Source organism: Hemicordylus capensis, chromosome 5, assembly GCF_027244095.1.
Source record: "Hemicordylus capensis ecotype Gifberg chromosome 5, rHemCap1.1.pri, whole genome shotgun sequence".
Classification (NCBI taxonomy): Eukaryota; Metazoa; Chordata; class Lepidosauria; order Squamata; family Cordylidae; genus Hemicordylus; species Hemicordylus capensis.
The window spans coordinates 208,452,762-208,469,002 of record NC_069661.1 but is presented as its reverse complement, the minus strand read 5'-3'; the positions used below and the strand labels follow the sequence as shown (position 1 = coordinate 208,469,002).

Sequence of the window (16,241 nt, the reverse complement as noted above, 5' to 3'; positions counted from 1 at the left end):
TGCTCCTGGCCTATGGAATGCACTCCCAGCAGATATCCGCAGTTTAGGCTTGCTGTTGGCTTTTAAGAGAGCACTAAAAACTTACTTGTTTGGCCTGGCTTCCCAAGGTTTTACAATTGTTTTAAAGTGTTTTAATTGGTTTTAAATGGTTTTGAATTGTTTTAAAATTGTTTTTATACTCTTTTAAGCAATGTGTTTTAAATGGTGTTTTTTTAAAATGTCTTTTTAAACTTGTTGTGCACCACCCAGAGCCTTTGGCTGGGGCGATCTACAAATGTAATGAATGAATGAATGAGGAGATGAAACTGAACTGGACACAAATCAAAACAAACCTTTCTGATATGATAATATAAACCTATATGGTATTACTTTAAACTACTTGATAGGGGAATGTAGAGGAGGTTTCAGCAACTATTTTCCTGTTCTCCATCCTTTCTTATCCCTTGTGTGTCTTATTCTGTTCATCTGTTATTTCCTACCTTCCTTATTTCTCTCTCTCTCTCTCTCTTTCGGTCCCTACTTGCCCTCCCCTCTTCTTTTTTCCTGTTTCTTAGGGTCAACTCAGCAGTTGCAGTAGAACTGCAATAGAGGTGTTTTACCAATGACACTGACACTAGATTGAAATTGACTAGACTTTCACAGTTTTAGTCAATTTCAATCTGCATCTTGAGTCCCAGGTAATGTGCTTCTGAATTTTCTTGCAATATGCTATTCCATTTCTTCTGCACTAGTTTTTTCATATACATTAAGCTGGGTAAAATGTACCAGACAATTTCAAGGTGTGCTTTTCCAGGCACATCTGTTGTCCCTACAAATTACACACATGTAGTATCATACAAGCCCCTGTATCTTCATATTAGGCAGTTGTGTACTTCACTGTCTGTTTGAAGCATACAGTTATGCATGCATGGCTTATAGTGACCTCATTATGCTTCTGGCTGAAAATATGTTCCAAGATGTTCTGGACTGGTAGATTATGTGTTTGTTTAGCAGTGACCCTTGTGTCAAAAGAATATTCATTTAAAAATACAAATAGCTTAGTTCATTCTTGGTAATTCTATTAGAGATGGTGCCCATTCTGCTTAGAAAAGTAAATAAAACAAACCAGAAATAACAGAATTAAAAAATAAAATTTGCTTGCACATAATTTACTAGCATTCCATAATTTACTAGCATTGCATATTCTGTGGAAAAATGTCCAGGAAGGAAATAGATTATGAAGCATTTCGTTGGAGTATACTCAACTGGATTAAATGTATGACCCAACTATAGCACATGGCACTGTGTTTAAATATACTCTGCCTTATTCCGACCCTGGAAGGTAATGATTGATCACAGTGGATAACTTTTGGCTCTTAATTAGTTGTTGCTCCCATTGTTCCATTTCCATACACCTTGGTTATTCTGCTGCCTATGGTGACTTAGTGATGGTCTCTGTGGAAAACATAACATGTTATACCCAAAGGAGGTATGCGTCAGGTATCTCTGAAGCAATGGAGCTTTCCTGTTCCCTTTTTCTCATATTCCCTTGAGGATCCAGAGATCTTCCAGAACAGTGCAGGAAGTGATGTGTGGTATCTGCAGAGGGATGAGGGAATTGGTGGAAATTGAGAAGTATCTTTCACAATCAGAGATGCTTTCTGTTTGTGCAAGGCAGCTTTGGATACAACCCAATATTAACTTAACATATTAAGGGCAAAGTATTTTTTATATCTCACAATATTGTTCATATTATTTAGTTTTTAAAAAGATGAGAACAAATAGGTTCTCATTCTTTGCCAGCCAACCCAGAGAGAGAGAGAAAATTTATATACTACCCTTCCAAAAATGGCTCAGAGCAGTTTACATTAAAATCAAACACACATTAAAAAATTAAAATAAAAAATATTTAAATCAGATTAAAATTAAAACTAGATATTAAAAAAACAGGAGAAAAAAGATGAGTCTTTAAGGCTTTCCTGAAGGCTTCCAAGGAAGATAATAAACTTCTATCCACGGGGAGTGTGTATGTGTGTGTGTATGTGTATATGTATGTGTATATATGTGTGTGTGTATAATATAGCTTCTACGCTTGAAATTTTAGCCAAATTCAAAATACAGGTAGACCTCATTATCTACCGGAGTTCCGTTCCTGCAGATTACTGCAGGTAATGAAACAGTAGATAATGAGTCATTGAAGTCTATGGGATCGCAGGAGTTAGATTCCCAGACTTCAAGAAACTGCTGAAAAATCACCTTTAGAATGTGAAAATTGGCCAAATAAAGTACCTTACTGTGCTCCACTGGTCACTTGGCATTCAGCAATCCCACCCCCAAATGTCCCCCCCTCCAAAGTCCCAAATGGGAAATCACAGATTTTCTCTTTCCCCCTTTTTTCTGATGAAATGAGCCACAAAATGACGGCCGGAAATGACCTCATTCCTAGCCTTGTAGGAACTGTGGATACATGGGTTTCATATTAGCAGATAATGAGACAGGGTGCCTTTTTGTAGACTGCGAAACCATGATTAGCAGAACCGCATATAGCGAGGTCCACCTGTATTAATTTAGCATTCCCAGATAGGATCAGCATTAGCAATGTGAAATTTCAAGTAAAATTAAGAATTTTCAATAAAATCTTTAGACAGTGCTGCAGTATGGCAGCAGGGCTGGAGTAATTATGCAGGTTCCAAACATCATGCATGGCTAGTTTTCATGGCAGTACTGGTAGTCGTTTCATTTTGCAAAAAAGAACTACTTATACCAGTAATTCTATTTGTTTGTAAGCATTGGGAAATTTTGATCATAGATTAAGGTAGGTTCAGACAACCAGCAGCAAGTAATATTTGCATGAACTTCCAATTCCTGTTGAGCACATGCTCCTGGTGTGAGCTGGTACTTCCATCCCTTTTGTATCATGTGAATCCACTGTCAGGTTGCTAAGCCACACTTTCCTCTGCTACCTGACATCTGTAACCAAGATTTGAAGTTGATGCAGATGTTGGCGTGGCAGACGGAAGTGAGGCTTGGCAACCCAAAACTGGAGGGTTTGCATGACACACAAGTGGCGGAAATACCAGCTTATATCAGGCATGTATGCTCACCAGGAACTGGCGTTTTACGCCAACCTTACTTGCCAACGGTCCGAACCCATCCTGTTTGAAACTTCCCCCCAATTTTCTGAGGGGATTATTTGTAGTTTAATTTGATGCAAAGCAGAGTATCACTGTTTGTAGCATATTTGTTCAACCTGTAACAGGTTTTATCTACACTAGCTTCCACATTTTTTGTTTATCTATCTGTTGGGCTACTTTCAGAATCAGTTTTGCTTCTCTTTAACAAAAATCCAATTTTCCATTTCTAAATAGATGGACAGAATATAATAATTTGGTTTACACAAATATGCTACATGTTAAAATGTACATTTCTCCTAATTTGGTCCCTTTTCTCATATCTAAATTATTATGAATATGTGGTCCAAGATTATCTAAAGCTTTTTGGTGTGCGTAGACACAGCTTTTCTGTCTGTTCTACAGTTCTTAGGGATTTGAAACAATTGTCTGCTGTATCTGCATTCCCTATGCATTTCAGTGTATTCTTGTTTAGGGGAAAAAAACTAGTTTAAATTGGTATTTCAGCTCTATATGAGTTCTGTTGGAAGGGAAGAGAGTTCTGCTGGGCGGAGCCCTGACTGTTTGCCTCTGCTCCCCTCCAGGTGACTGCTATATGAGAACTCCCTTGGGGAGTTTCCAGTGTTCAGAGCTGGCAACTCTGTCGAGGCCCTGGTGAATCTCTGGAACGTGGAGACAGCTCAGGCTATTGACATGGTCGTTCCTAAACGCCCTCTCCGGCTTGGTGGAGTCAGTTCTGCTCCTTGGTTTTCCTTGGAGTTCAGGGCAATGAAACAACTTGGATGACGGCTGGAACGACGCTGGAGGAAGAGTCGGGATGAATCCGACTGAACATGGGCTAGAGCCTATTTTAGGGACTACTCGGTGGGAGGGGGGGCAGCGAAGAAATGCTTTTTCTCCACCTCCATTGCATCTGCTCAGTGCAGACCAGTGGAGCTGTTCCGTATAGCAAAGGCATTGCTCCACACATCCCCCCTGGTAATGGGGGAGGAACTATCTAGAGCAGGGATTCTCAAACTTGGGTCCTCAGGTGTTATTGGACTTCAACTCCCATAATCCCCAGCCTCAGTGGCCTTTGGTTGGGGATTATGGGAGTTGAAGTCCAATAACACCTGAGGACCCAAGTTTGAGAATCACTGATCTAGAGCATGATGTGATCAGTTTGCATGTCACTTTGCAGATAAAGTCACTCACATCCATGCTGATTTGGAGGACTCCAAGGCTTTGGCAGTTCCAGCAGACTTGCCTCAGGTACCATCTGGTACTATTGTGTTGGATTATTTTCAATTAGTGCAGCCTGAAGATGTGAACAAGCCCTGGGCACTGTGCAGACAACGTTATATGCTCTTGATCCTTGCCCTTCATGGCTAATAAAGTCTGCCAGGTGGGGTTCAGGAAGATCATTAGAGGCTATAATCAATGCTTCATTAAGGGATGCCAAGATACCACCATGCCTCAAGAAGGTGATGGTAAGACCATTATTAAGAAAGCCCTTCCTTCTTCCCTCCAACCAGGACAACAATAGATCTGTTTCCAACTTTCCCTTTTGGGGCAAGTTAATAGAGTGTGTGGTGGCATCCCAGCTACAGAGTCTTGGATGATACGGATTATCTAGACCCCTTTCAATCTGGCTTCCATTATGGATATGGGACTGAAACTGTCTTGGTCAGGGTTGTGGATGACCTATTCCGGGAGCTCAACAGGGGGAGTGCATTCCAGTTGGTTCTGCTGAACCTCTCAGTGGCATTCAATACAATTGACCATAATATCCTTCTGGACCACCTCTTGAGTATAGGGATTTGAGGTACTGCTTTTGAGTGGCTTCAGTCCTTTCTCATGGGGAGGGTCTTGGAGGTTGTGCTGGGGAACTACTGCTCGGCTCCTTGGCCATTGGCCTGTGGGATTCCACAGGATTGGTTTTGTCCCACATACTGTTTAACATTTACATGAAATTGCTGGCAGAGGCCATCCAGGGACTTGGACTGAGTTGTCAGCAATATGCAAATGACACTCAGCTCTATCTCTCCTTATTGCCTGATCTTAGGGAGGCAGTGGATTCCTGAATCAGGGGTTGGAGGCAGTGATGGTTTGGATGTGGGTTAAACTGAGATTGAATCCGGGTAAGACTGAGATCTGTTGATCAGTAGGAGAGCCAATCGGGATGAGGGGATTCAACTGGTTCTGGATGGGGTTGCACTCCCCTTGAAAGAGCAGGTGTGCAGCTTGAGGGTATTGCTGGACCTGGCTCTGCTTTTGGAAGCTCAGAGGCAGTGGCCAGGGGTTCCTTTGCACAGCTTCAGGTAGTGTGCCTGCTGTGTCTCTTTCTTGAGAAGGCAGATCTGGCCAGTTACCCATGCCTTAGTCACGTTATGGCTGGATTACTGTAACACACTCTATGTGGGGCTGCCCTTGAAGAGTGTTAAGAAACTTCAGCTAGTGCAAAATGCGGCACCTAGGATTTTATCATATTACCCCATTTCGAAAGAGCTACGTTGGCTGCCAATTTGTTTCTGGGTCCAATCGAAGGTGCTGGAGTTGACCTTTAAAGCCCTTAATGGGGCCCTAGAAACCAGAGGGACCGCATGCTCCCAATGGTTTCTGCCCACTTGATAAGGTCATCAGAGAGGTCTCTGCTCCACGTGCTGACAATGAAGGAGGCTCAGCTGTCATACACATGGTACGTGGCCTTCTCAGATATTGTCCCTAGACTTTGGAATGCTTTCCCAGTGGGCATCCGCTCCTCAGTCTCCATCACAGTTTTTAGAAAGCAAATGAAATCTTGGCTTTTAACCCAGGCTTTTATATGAGTGTTGTTTTTGTTGCTGCTGCTCTGTATTTTATAGTTCTATTGTGTATCTTTTTAAAATTTTAAATTAGATTTGTATTTTAATATTCCAGTTTAATATGTTTATTGTGTAACTGTTTTATAGTCTTATATTATTTTAAATGTTTTGTAAGTTGCCTTGAGATTGTTTATCGAAAGGCGGTAAATTTTTAAAGCAATAAATAAAATAAAATATATTATATAAATAAATGAGAAAAATATAAATGAATTGTGATGACTAGGCATATATTGCTATTTTATTACTCTTTCAAAAATGCTTGTGCCTAGCTTTTAAATGTACTGGCAAAATATTCATACAGTTGCTCCTCTAATTGTGAGATGTTTTGCATGACTGTATGTATTTTTAAATATACAGAGGGTTTTTTTTACTGTTGTATATTAAAATAAATGTGAGGAAATGCCACATATTGGTTATATCTGTATTGATTTCTATACATTACTAGAGTAATTATGTATATGAATAAGGTATCTGTACAATTTATAGTAGTGCTGTTTAAATATAAAATGGAGCTGTTGAATGTATGTGTTTGGATGCAAGGCAAAGGAGCCCATTGTGAAACAGAAAGAACTTCTATTTGTACCAGGGTGTGCGTGTCACCATTTTGTCCCCATCTGAGCCCCTTGGGTACCATGGGCTCCAGCTGGTTGGGGTCTCTTTGGGGGTAATGGGGGGTATGTAAATGGGGAGTAAATCTGTGTTATCTCTGGGTGAGCAGTAGTGCCCTTTGCTCATGGAGGTAGAATCTTAGGATCCAAACAACCATTGTGATTTTGAAGACACACCATCAAAAACTGTGTAATGTAGCTTTAAAAAAACACCAATAGGTATTGAAGTCGCATACACAAATAATGACTCTGTATTATAGAAATTCTTCTGATGAACTATCAAGACTAATAAGTTAAGTCAAAATCTTATGGCCATGTTAATACTTTGGCAATAATAACTGTTAATGTTGCTGTGTTTTGTGTACACTGTCATACATCATCATTTATTTTTTAAAAAGTTCGATAACAAAACAATTATTTTCTGATTTTAATTGTTTAATTGATTTAATGTTTAAATGATTTTAATTATAAACTGCCCAGAGATGCAAGTTTTGGGCGGTATAGAAATATGTTAAATAAAAAAAAAAATTATGTTGGTGTTACTTTAATTAGCTTCATTAAGCCCTGAGCAAAATACAGAGACAGCTTCAGATGAGGCTTCAAATATGACCAAGTTTTATGCTATGAGGATGGAGATGGCATCAGTTAGGGTAGAAGCCTCAACTATCTGACTTAAAGGCTATTAGCAAACGTATGGTTACTAAAATATATTTATTAGATATTTTTCAATGTACTCAAAGAGCATACCTAAAAAGCTTCATGTTCTTGGAGTTGTATGTTGCTGACAAGGCATATTTCTTTTCTTTTTAACAGAACAATGAAAATGAAACTGCTTTGCACTGTGCAGCTCAGTACGGACATTCAGAGGTGGTAGCTGTTTTGCTGGAAGAACTTACAGATCCTACAATAAGAAACAGCAAATTAGAAACTCCATTGGATTTGGCTGCCTTATATGGCCGCCTGCGAGTAGTGAAAATGATAATCAATGCATATCCAAACCTGATGAGCTGCAACACAAGAAAACATACCCCTTTGCACCTTGCTGCTCGTAATGGCCACAAAGCTGTTGTACAGGTGCTACTAGAAGCTGGAATGGATGTCAGCTGCCAAGTTAGTGTACAGTTTTAAAAATCATTGTTTAAACAGAGCTTTGTTTTGTTCCTTTATGGAAAAGATATGACATAATAGATGTGATTGTAACACCATTGTGAAATATTTCAAAGGAGCATATGAAAAATAAATTAAATATAAAATAAATACATTAAAATAAATCCATTCTGATTAGATAGAACAGAATGACTCTCCTTCAGAATTACAGGAATACATTACACGAGTTGTTCAGTATCTCTGCTAGCTTATTATTGTGTTCCAAGCACATGTTGAGGAATTTGTTCTGACATATAAAGCCCTGACAAATCAGGGCTTGTCTTCCACATCCTGTACAATTTTAAAGTTCATTTAAAGGCAGCCTCTTGATAGCGTTATCTGTGAAATTAGCAAAAGGTAAGATAAAATAGAAGTGTTCTTGATGAATATTTTATTTGGGCAAGTATTTTGTGGTCAAGAATAAGCTGGGAATTATTTTGCCTGCCTATTAATATATATGTGTGTAAAATAGTACTAAATATTTGTTGGGACCCATCCTTGGATAGGTCAGAAGTTTCAGGATGGGCTAGAAAGTCTTTTGGGCAGTAGGAGTTTCTTTAGAGGATTTTTCTTTATCTCCAATCTTTGTTCTGCATCAGAGCCACTTCCAGAATTTCTAGAGCTTCAAGAGCTTGTTGAGCAGTGAAGGCATCGTTTCAGTGATGGTGGTGTAATAACCTTTACTGTGTGAAAAGCAGGAAAAATTGCCAATCCCTGTGAAATGTGTGAAAATATTTATCAACTGACTGCTGTTTTAGTACTGTTTCTTACAATAATGGAGGGCAAAATTATTAATTTGTAACAATTGATGAAAAAGTGATAAATGGCAAAGTTCTCTTAAAAGGGCTTGATTACAGAGTGTCTCTTGCATTACTAACCCAAGAAAATGGTGGGGAAAGACTGCACTGATGTTGCTGTGCAAAATAAGCAGAATACTTTTATTGGCTGACATCCTCACTAAGCAAGCATATGTGCTTCAAGGATCTGTGGGAAAACATCAGGAGCCCACTTGCAACCCTTCCAGCCCTCTACCACACACCGTGTTGTGCCAGAGTCATAATACTTCTGAGTGTTATCTCCACTCTGGAAGATCGGAAACTTGAATGTGGGCAGCACTCAGAAGTATTAGGGCTCTAGTGCAATAGCACATGTGCTAGAGCAGGGTTCCTCAACGTTGGGCCCCCAGATGTTCTTGGACTTATTTTTATTTATTTATTTGTTATATTTATATACCGCCTTTCGTTAAAAGACAACCCCAAGGCGGTTCACAAAAGTTAAAATATACAGTAAAAAGACAATAAAAACATCAAGCTAAAAAATATAAAAAACATATAAAATACAGGCATAAAAAAAATACAACAGAATAAAAACACACAGAAGCAGCCTGGGTAAAAAGCCAAGTTTTTACAAGCTTTCTAAAAGCCGTGATGGAGTCTGAGGAGCGAATGGCCACTGGGAGAGCATTCCAAAGTCTGGGAGCAGCAACAGAGAAGGCCCTGTCCCGAGTACACGACAGCCGGGCCTCTCTCATTGTTGGCACCCGGAACAGAGCCCCCCCAGATGTCCTCGTCAAGCGGGCCGCAACCCTTGGGAGCAGGCGGTCCCTCAAATACCCCGGGCCCAAACAGTTTAGGGCTTTAAAGGTCAAAACCAGCACCTTGAATTGGACCCGGAAACGAACCGGCAGCCAGTGCAACTCTTTCAAAATGGGGGTGATGTGTTCCCAACGGGCAGCTCCGGATAAAACCCTCGCTGCTGTGTTTTGCACTAGCTGCAGTTTCCGGATATTCTTCAAGGGCAGCCCCACGTAGAGCGCGTTACAGTAATCCAGCCGCGACGTGACTAAAGCATGGGTAACCGTGGCGAGATCTGCCTTCTCGAGAAAGGGACGCAGCTGGCGCACTAGCCAAAGCCGTGCAAAGGCACCCCTGGCCACTGCCTCCACCTGAGCTTCCAAAAGCAGAGCCGGGTCCAGTAGTACCCCCAAACTGCGTACTTGCTCTTTCAAGGGGAGTGCAACCCCATCCAGAACCGGTAAAATCTCCTCATCCCGATTGGCTCTCCTACTGACCAACAGTACCTCCGTCTTATCCGGATTCAATTTCAGTTTATTAGCCCACATCCAGCCCATCACAGCCTCCAGCCCCCAATTCAGGACATCCACCGCCTCCCTAAGATCAGGTGATAAGGAGAGATAGTCCAAGTCCCCGGATGACCTCTCCCAGCGGCTTCATGTAGATGTTAAACAGCATGGGGGACAAGACCGATCCCTGCGGGACCCCACAGGCCAATGGCCACGGGGCCAAGCAGTAGTCCCCCAGCACCACCTTCTGGGCCCTCCTCCCAAGAAAGGACCGGAACCACTGAAAAGCAGTGCCTCCGATTCCCATACTCGAGAGGCGGCCCAGAAGGATACCATGGTCGATCGTATCGAACGCCGCCGAGAGGTCCAGCAGAACCAACAGGGACACACTCCCCCTGTCTAGTTCCCGGCGTAGGTAATCCACTAGAGCGACCAAGGCAGTCTCAGTCCCATACCCGGGGCGGAAGCCAGATTGAAAAGGGTCCAGATAATCTGTATCATCCAAGACCCTCTGCAGCTGGGACGCCACCACACGCTCTATCACCTTGCCCCAAAAGGGAAGGTTAGACACAGGTCTAAAGTTATCCAGGTTGGAGGGATCAAGGGAGGGCTTTTTTAATAGTGGTCTTACCACCGCCTCCTTGAGGCACGATGGCATCCTGCCCTCCCTAACTGAAGCATTAACGATCACCTCCAGCCATCTACCTGTCCCCTCCCTGGCAGCTTTTATTAGTCATGAAGGGCCATGGACAAGAGCGCACGAAGTCGCCTGCACGCTGCCCAGGATCTTGTCCACATCCTCAGGCCGCACCAACCGAAAAGAATTCAACACAACGGGACTAGATGGTACCAGAGGCACGTCTGCCGGAACTGCCAAAACTCTGGAGTCCAGGTCAGCACAGATGCGAGCGACTTTATCTGCAAAGTGACAGGCAAACTGATCACAAAGAGCTGTTGATGACTCCTCCCCCATTATCTGGGGGGATGTGTGGAGCAAGGTTTTTACCACACGAAACAGCTCTGCTTGTTTGTACTGAGCAGACTCAATGGAGGCAGCAAAAAAGCATTTCTTCGCCGCCCCCACCGCCATGGAGTAGGTCCTAAAATGGGCTCTAGCCCGTGTTCGGTCGGATTCGTGACAACTCTTTCTCCAGCGTCGTTCCAGCCGACCCCTGATTTGCTTCATCGCCCTAAGTTCTGAGGAAAACCAAGGAGCAGATCGGGCTCCACCAAGCCGGAGAAGGTGTTTAGGAGCAACCGTGCCAACAGCCCGGGCCATATCTCCATTCCAGAGATCAACCAGGGCCTCGACAGGGTCACCAGCTCTGAACACTGGAGACTCCCCGAGGGCCTCCTGGAATCCAAGCGGATCCATAAGCCTCCGGGGGCGGGCCATCCTAATCGGCCCACCACCCCTGCAGAGGGCAGACGGAGCAGTCAAACTAAACCCCACCAGATGATGATCTGTCCATGACAAGGGAGTGATCTCAAATTCCCCCACCTCCAGATCATTTATTTCCCGGTCGGCAAAAACCAGATCCAGAGTGTGTCCTGCCACGTGGGTAGGGCCCGATGCCAATTGAGATAGGCCCATGGTTGCCATGGAGGCCATGAATTCCTGAGCCGCACCCACTAGGGGGGCCTTAGTGTGGACATTGAAATCCCCCAAAACAATAAGCCTGGGGGAACCCAAGACCACCTCCGAGACCACCCCCGTCAGCTCAGGTAGGGAGACTGAAGTGCAGCGGGGTGGTCGGTACATCAGCAGAATCCCCAGCCTATCTCGGAGGCCGACCCTCAAGGACAAACACTCAAAATTCTGAGATTGCCTGACCGGGCACCTGGAAACGGGGAGGGTCTCATGAAATATGACTGCAACGCCCCCTCCCCGACCCTCGAGGCGGGGCTGCTGCACTATCTGGAAACCTGGAGAACAGAGCTGAGAGAGACCAACCCCACCCAGCGCATCCAACCAGGTCTCCGTCACACATACCAGGTCAGCATGCTCATCCACAATCAAATCGTGGATGAGGGAAATTTTTGCATTAACTGACCTGGCATTCAGCAGCAGCACTAATCCTCGAGGGAGTGTTCTCAGAGGGTTGGGAGAAGGGCCAGAAGAAGGAACAGGCCTCAGTTGCCTGGACCGTTTCCCCCTGTAATGGCCTGCCCAACTCCCACCGCCATACCTCCCTCTGCCCGCTACCCATGATATTGCTGCCCCCACTCCAGACCCACTTTTTCGCTCTCCCAGACACATCTCCCCAGACTAATCCACCACAGCTCCTTGGCTTAATAAAAAACCAAAACCAGACTTGTACAATCTCTTGCTGACTTCTTGAATACAGGAAGAAGGATCCTCAGGGTAGATGGAAAAGGCCGTCAGGGCCCCAGGCAGCTCGCCCCACAGCTGAGAGCCACAAGGACGAGAGCCCTTGGGCCAGCCTGCCCTATATAGCAGCAGAGCCCCAGCAGCAGGCCACAGGAGATCCAACACACCTGGAGGAGAGGTGGGGCAGAAGCAAAAGACAGCACAGTCAGTGCCCCACCCAAGCTGTTCCCTTCTTCCTTCTTCAACTCCCATAATCCCCAGCCAAAGGCCACTTGGCCTGGGGATTATGGGAGTTGAAGTCCAAGAACATCTGGGGGCCCAACGTTGAGGATCCTTGTGCAGAGGGCTGAGGAAGTTGTGTGAGGGCTTCCACTGCATGCCCACAGACCCGTGAAGCAGGGTGCCAACCATTCTGAGTGAGTTAGTATGTATGTATGTATTTATTATTACATTTTTATACTGCCCCGTCCAAAAGGTTCTGGGTGGTGTCCTCATAAAGCTGAAGCACTGTACTAGCTATGAATACATTTCCAATAAGTATCATATTGCTGATGGACCTCCTTTAGTCCAATTTTATATTAGTTTGTCCTTAATACAAAGTGCTTTTAACCTTTATGAAAAAGAGGCTATATAAAACATTTCATCAAAAGCAATGAATGCCAAGTTATAGCTATAGCTTAACCCTTCTGCTTTCATTATTACTCTTACTAAGAAAAACTCACAAAATTTGTCAAATGTGAGCTTTTTCTTTCACACATGCTTTATTGCAAAATGTATCTAGCACACTCTAGGTTCTAAACAAATGTTACATAGTGCTTCAGTTAATATTGATGTTTGACATCCTCAAGCATGTGTAGTTTTCCTGTAGCTCCAGAAAGAGCTTAGAATATTGGCAAGAACTTCTAGAGGGATAGCTGTGTTAGTATATTGCAGCAAAACCAAAAAAGAGTCTAATTATAAAACACATTCATTTATTGTAGCATAAGCTAGACTAGACTAGAACCTGCTTCACCAGAAGCACAGTGTTATACTCAGTTAGCAAATATACTTATGTACCAAGTGCAGGGAGGGTATAGACCATGGGGAAGTGGGCCCAAATAACCATGAAATGCATGAACCACTATAACTGAACCGTTATTTTGATTCAAGCACAAATGGATAGAATCAAACTTCCTGATAAATCTCTTCAGACTTAAATGGAGATCATGGTTTTGTTTCCCACTAAAGGTGTTAAGATAGCAAAATTATAGAAGATTGTGGTACCACCTGATCTGGATCATAATCCATTGTAACCCATCAGATTGGGTACTGCACCTGCACAGGGGCCTCGCGGCCAAGTGCTCTATCTCCTGTTGGTGTCCAGACTCCACCCCCACATGCGCAGTGTGGAAGTATAAAAGGCGGGCTGGATGCACTTTGTTGGTTTCTTTTTGACCGCCGTAGCGATCACACCTCTGGTTTCTCCAGCTCCTTGTTGAATTGGTTCCTCGTGAGTTCCTGTAAAGAAGATAGAAATATATTATTTTTTCCTCTGACCTGGACTGTTTTTTCGACCACTCTTCAGATTATCTGTGTGATTTTTGACGAATGGACTGTTTTGGCTATCCTATGGGAAACTGACTATTTTGGTGCGATCTCAGATTTGTGGGATAAGACGTGAAATGGACTTGGCTTTGAAAATGGAGAAAAAGTCTTTTAAACATTGTGGAGAGTGTGAGGCCAAGTTGCCTTTCCAGGATAGGCACGATTCCTGTCTGATATTATTTATTTATTTATTTATTTATTTATTTATTTATTTATTTATTCAATTTCTATACTGCCATTCCAAAAATGGCTCAGGGTGCCAGCATAGTGTAGTGGTTAGAGTGTTGGACTAGGACCAGGAGACCCAAGTTCAAATCCCCATTCAGTCATTATACTTGTTGGGTGACTCTGGGCCAGTCATTTCTCTCTCAGCCTAACCTATTTCACAGGGTTGTTGTGAAGAGAAATTTAAGTATGTAGTATACCGCTCTGGGCTCCTTGGAGGAAGAGCGGGATATAAAATGTAAAAAAATAAAAAATAAAATAAATAAAAATAAATATGCTTTGGGAAGCAACATACTACTTCAGCATTCAAGATATGCATGTCTTTTTTGAAACAAACTAGATGAAACCGGGCCCTCAGGTATCGCAATACGTTGTATGGCGACATCCTGAATCTGTTGACATCAGCAACTGAAACCATGTCGACATCTAAGGCTTCAACACTGGAGGTGTCAATATCGAAGGCATCGACATCGAAGCACTCGGCTTCAGGGTCTGTACAACTAAATCAGTCTAAAACCTTGACCTTGGTGTTCAGAACTCCACATGGCTCCCTTCCAAGACGAGATTGGAAGAGATGCACACTGCACCAGAAGATGGAATGGCTATGGCTCTGAAGAAGCAAAAACATCAAGATGGGCTTTCGAAGTCGACGCCATCTCCATCTGGACTCCAATTGGCTCTCCTGTTATCGATGTCCGCCCTGACTTCTAGGCCTTTTACACAGAATGCGTATGTGTCGAGACCTCCAATGTCCGGGCCCTCAATGCCTGCAGGGGTGAAACCTGCACTGCCCCGCCCAGCATCGATCTATCCGGCGGTTATGCCCATTCAGTCCCCGGCTGATTCACCGAGACCTTTGACACTGACAGCTATGGTTAGGGCTGCCTCCCCGAAGCGGCACGCTCTTTCGGCATCAAACGTCACCCCTCTGTACCGAACAACTTCTCTGATACCAATCTTCTATCTAGAAACAGAACCAGACAATGCAGAAGGGGGACTGGACCCATTTTTGGTGCATACCTTGCTTTCGAACCTCAACTCCAGCAGCAGCACACTCTCTACCTCCATATTCAAAGGGTTATCATCAGGTATACCAGATGAGCAAACCAACGATCAGGATTTGGTGTGTGTCCCATTAATCACCCCACAAGGGGCAGAACCCCTTGTAAATCCAAAAGTTCTTTCAGCAAGCCACTTACTAGGTGCTGCCCCACCAACTTTCTCATGGTACCATTGTGGTTTCTTTCATCACTCTTCTGCACCAGTTGCTTCATTGTCCAGCAGGTCTATGGACACCTCTTTGCCTGGAACTTCCTTATGATTACCAGGACTACAAGGTTTGGAAAACTTAGAAAGGAGGAGTATCCACTGCTTTTGCTTTGGGTGTCACCCAGTTCTCTTAGCCCTTTGACAGTCTGCACTTTGGGGGCTGGAGATGCCTCGATGTTGCAACAAAAGGCACTTATTATGGTTGCTGTATTTCTTACAAATATCTCACCTCTTGTTCGACCTCAGGAAAAGCCTGTGTTAGTGACTTCAACCACTCAGATGGTGACTGAACCCCCCAAACCCCCAAGGACATTGGCTACTACCAAAACTCAGATGCTACCTCTACCAGTGGTACAAAAACTTTGAATACCACCCAAACTCAGAAGCCAACTTCAAATGTAAGAAAGCTGAAGCTCCTGTAAACACGGAGCCTACTTCCCCTCCTCCATCTCCAAAGAAAGATCACCGTTGCTCTCCTGATTTCAAATAGGATCCAGAGACCAGAGGATCCTCCACAAGATGTACCACCTTCTATATCTGTCACCCACCGAAGAACTAAAAGCTTATGTCCAGGTCAAGGCCATGATGGATGCTTCCTTGATCTTAAGACACAGTCTACCTCCATTGACAACCCAGTCTACAACTTCATGGCATCATTGCAGGCTGCCCAACTGGTGACTATGCCTCTACTCTTTGTTATTTCAAAGGCTGCAAAAATGGCTTGATAGAGGTTAATACTTCCACCCCCACATCCAAGCATCTAGAAGGATTATATCGGGCCGAGGAAGAGAATAATACATACCTATTAAAGCATCCCCTTCCAAACTCCCTTGTCATCGATTGCGCTACATCATCCAAGTCTGTGCAGCGACACACCACCCCTGTGGATAAGGAATGGAGAAAATTAGATGTAATGGGGAGGAAAGTCTACACCACAGTATGCCTCTCAACAAAAACCACCAATTACTCTGCCTGTATGGCAAACTACAGCCACTCTCTCTGGGAGACTCTCAACAAGGAGATGGACAGTCTCTCCCCTGA

General features: G+C 43.7%; 1 protein-coding gene across 9 annotated transcripts in view; it reads left to right on the top strand.

Annotated features, from left to right (window-relative positions):
- Window positions 1-16,241, top strand: part of ANKS1B (ankyrin repeat and sterile alpha motif domain containing 1B) — a 595,071-nt gene that overhangs the window by 56,718 nt on the left and 522,112 nt on the right. For 8 of the 9 annotated variants that reach the window (XR_008307633.1, XM_053251588.1, XM_053251585.1 and 5 more), the window contains one exon: window positions 7,375-7,671. Coding sequence is in view for 8 of the 9 variants with exons in the window: in XM_053251588.1 (XP_053107563.1) it covers window positions 7,375-7,671 (297 nt within the window). In the remaining variant the exon portion in view is untranslated. The remainder of the gene's footprint in view (window positions 1-7,374; window positions 7,672-16,241) is intronic. The other variant, XM_053251587.1, reaches the window with a different exon arrangement.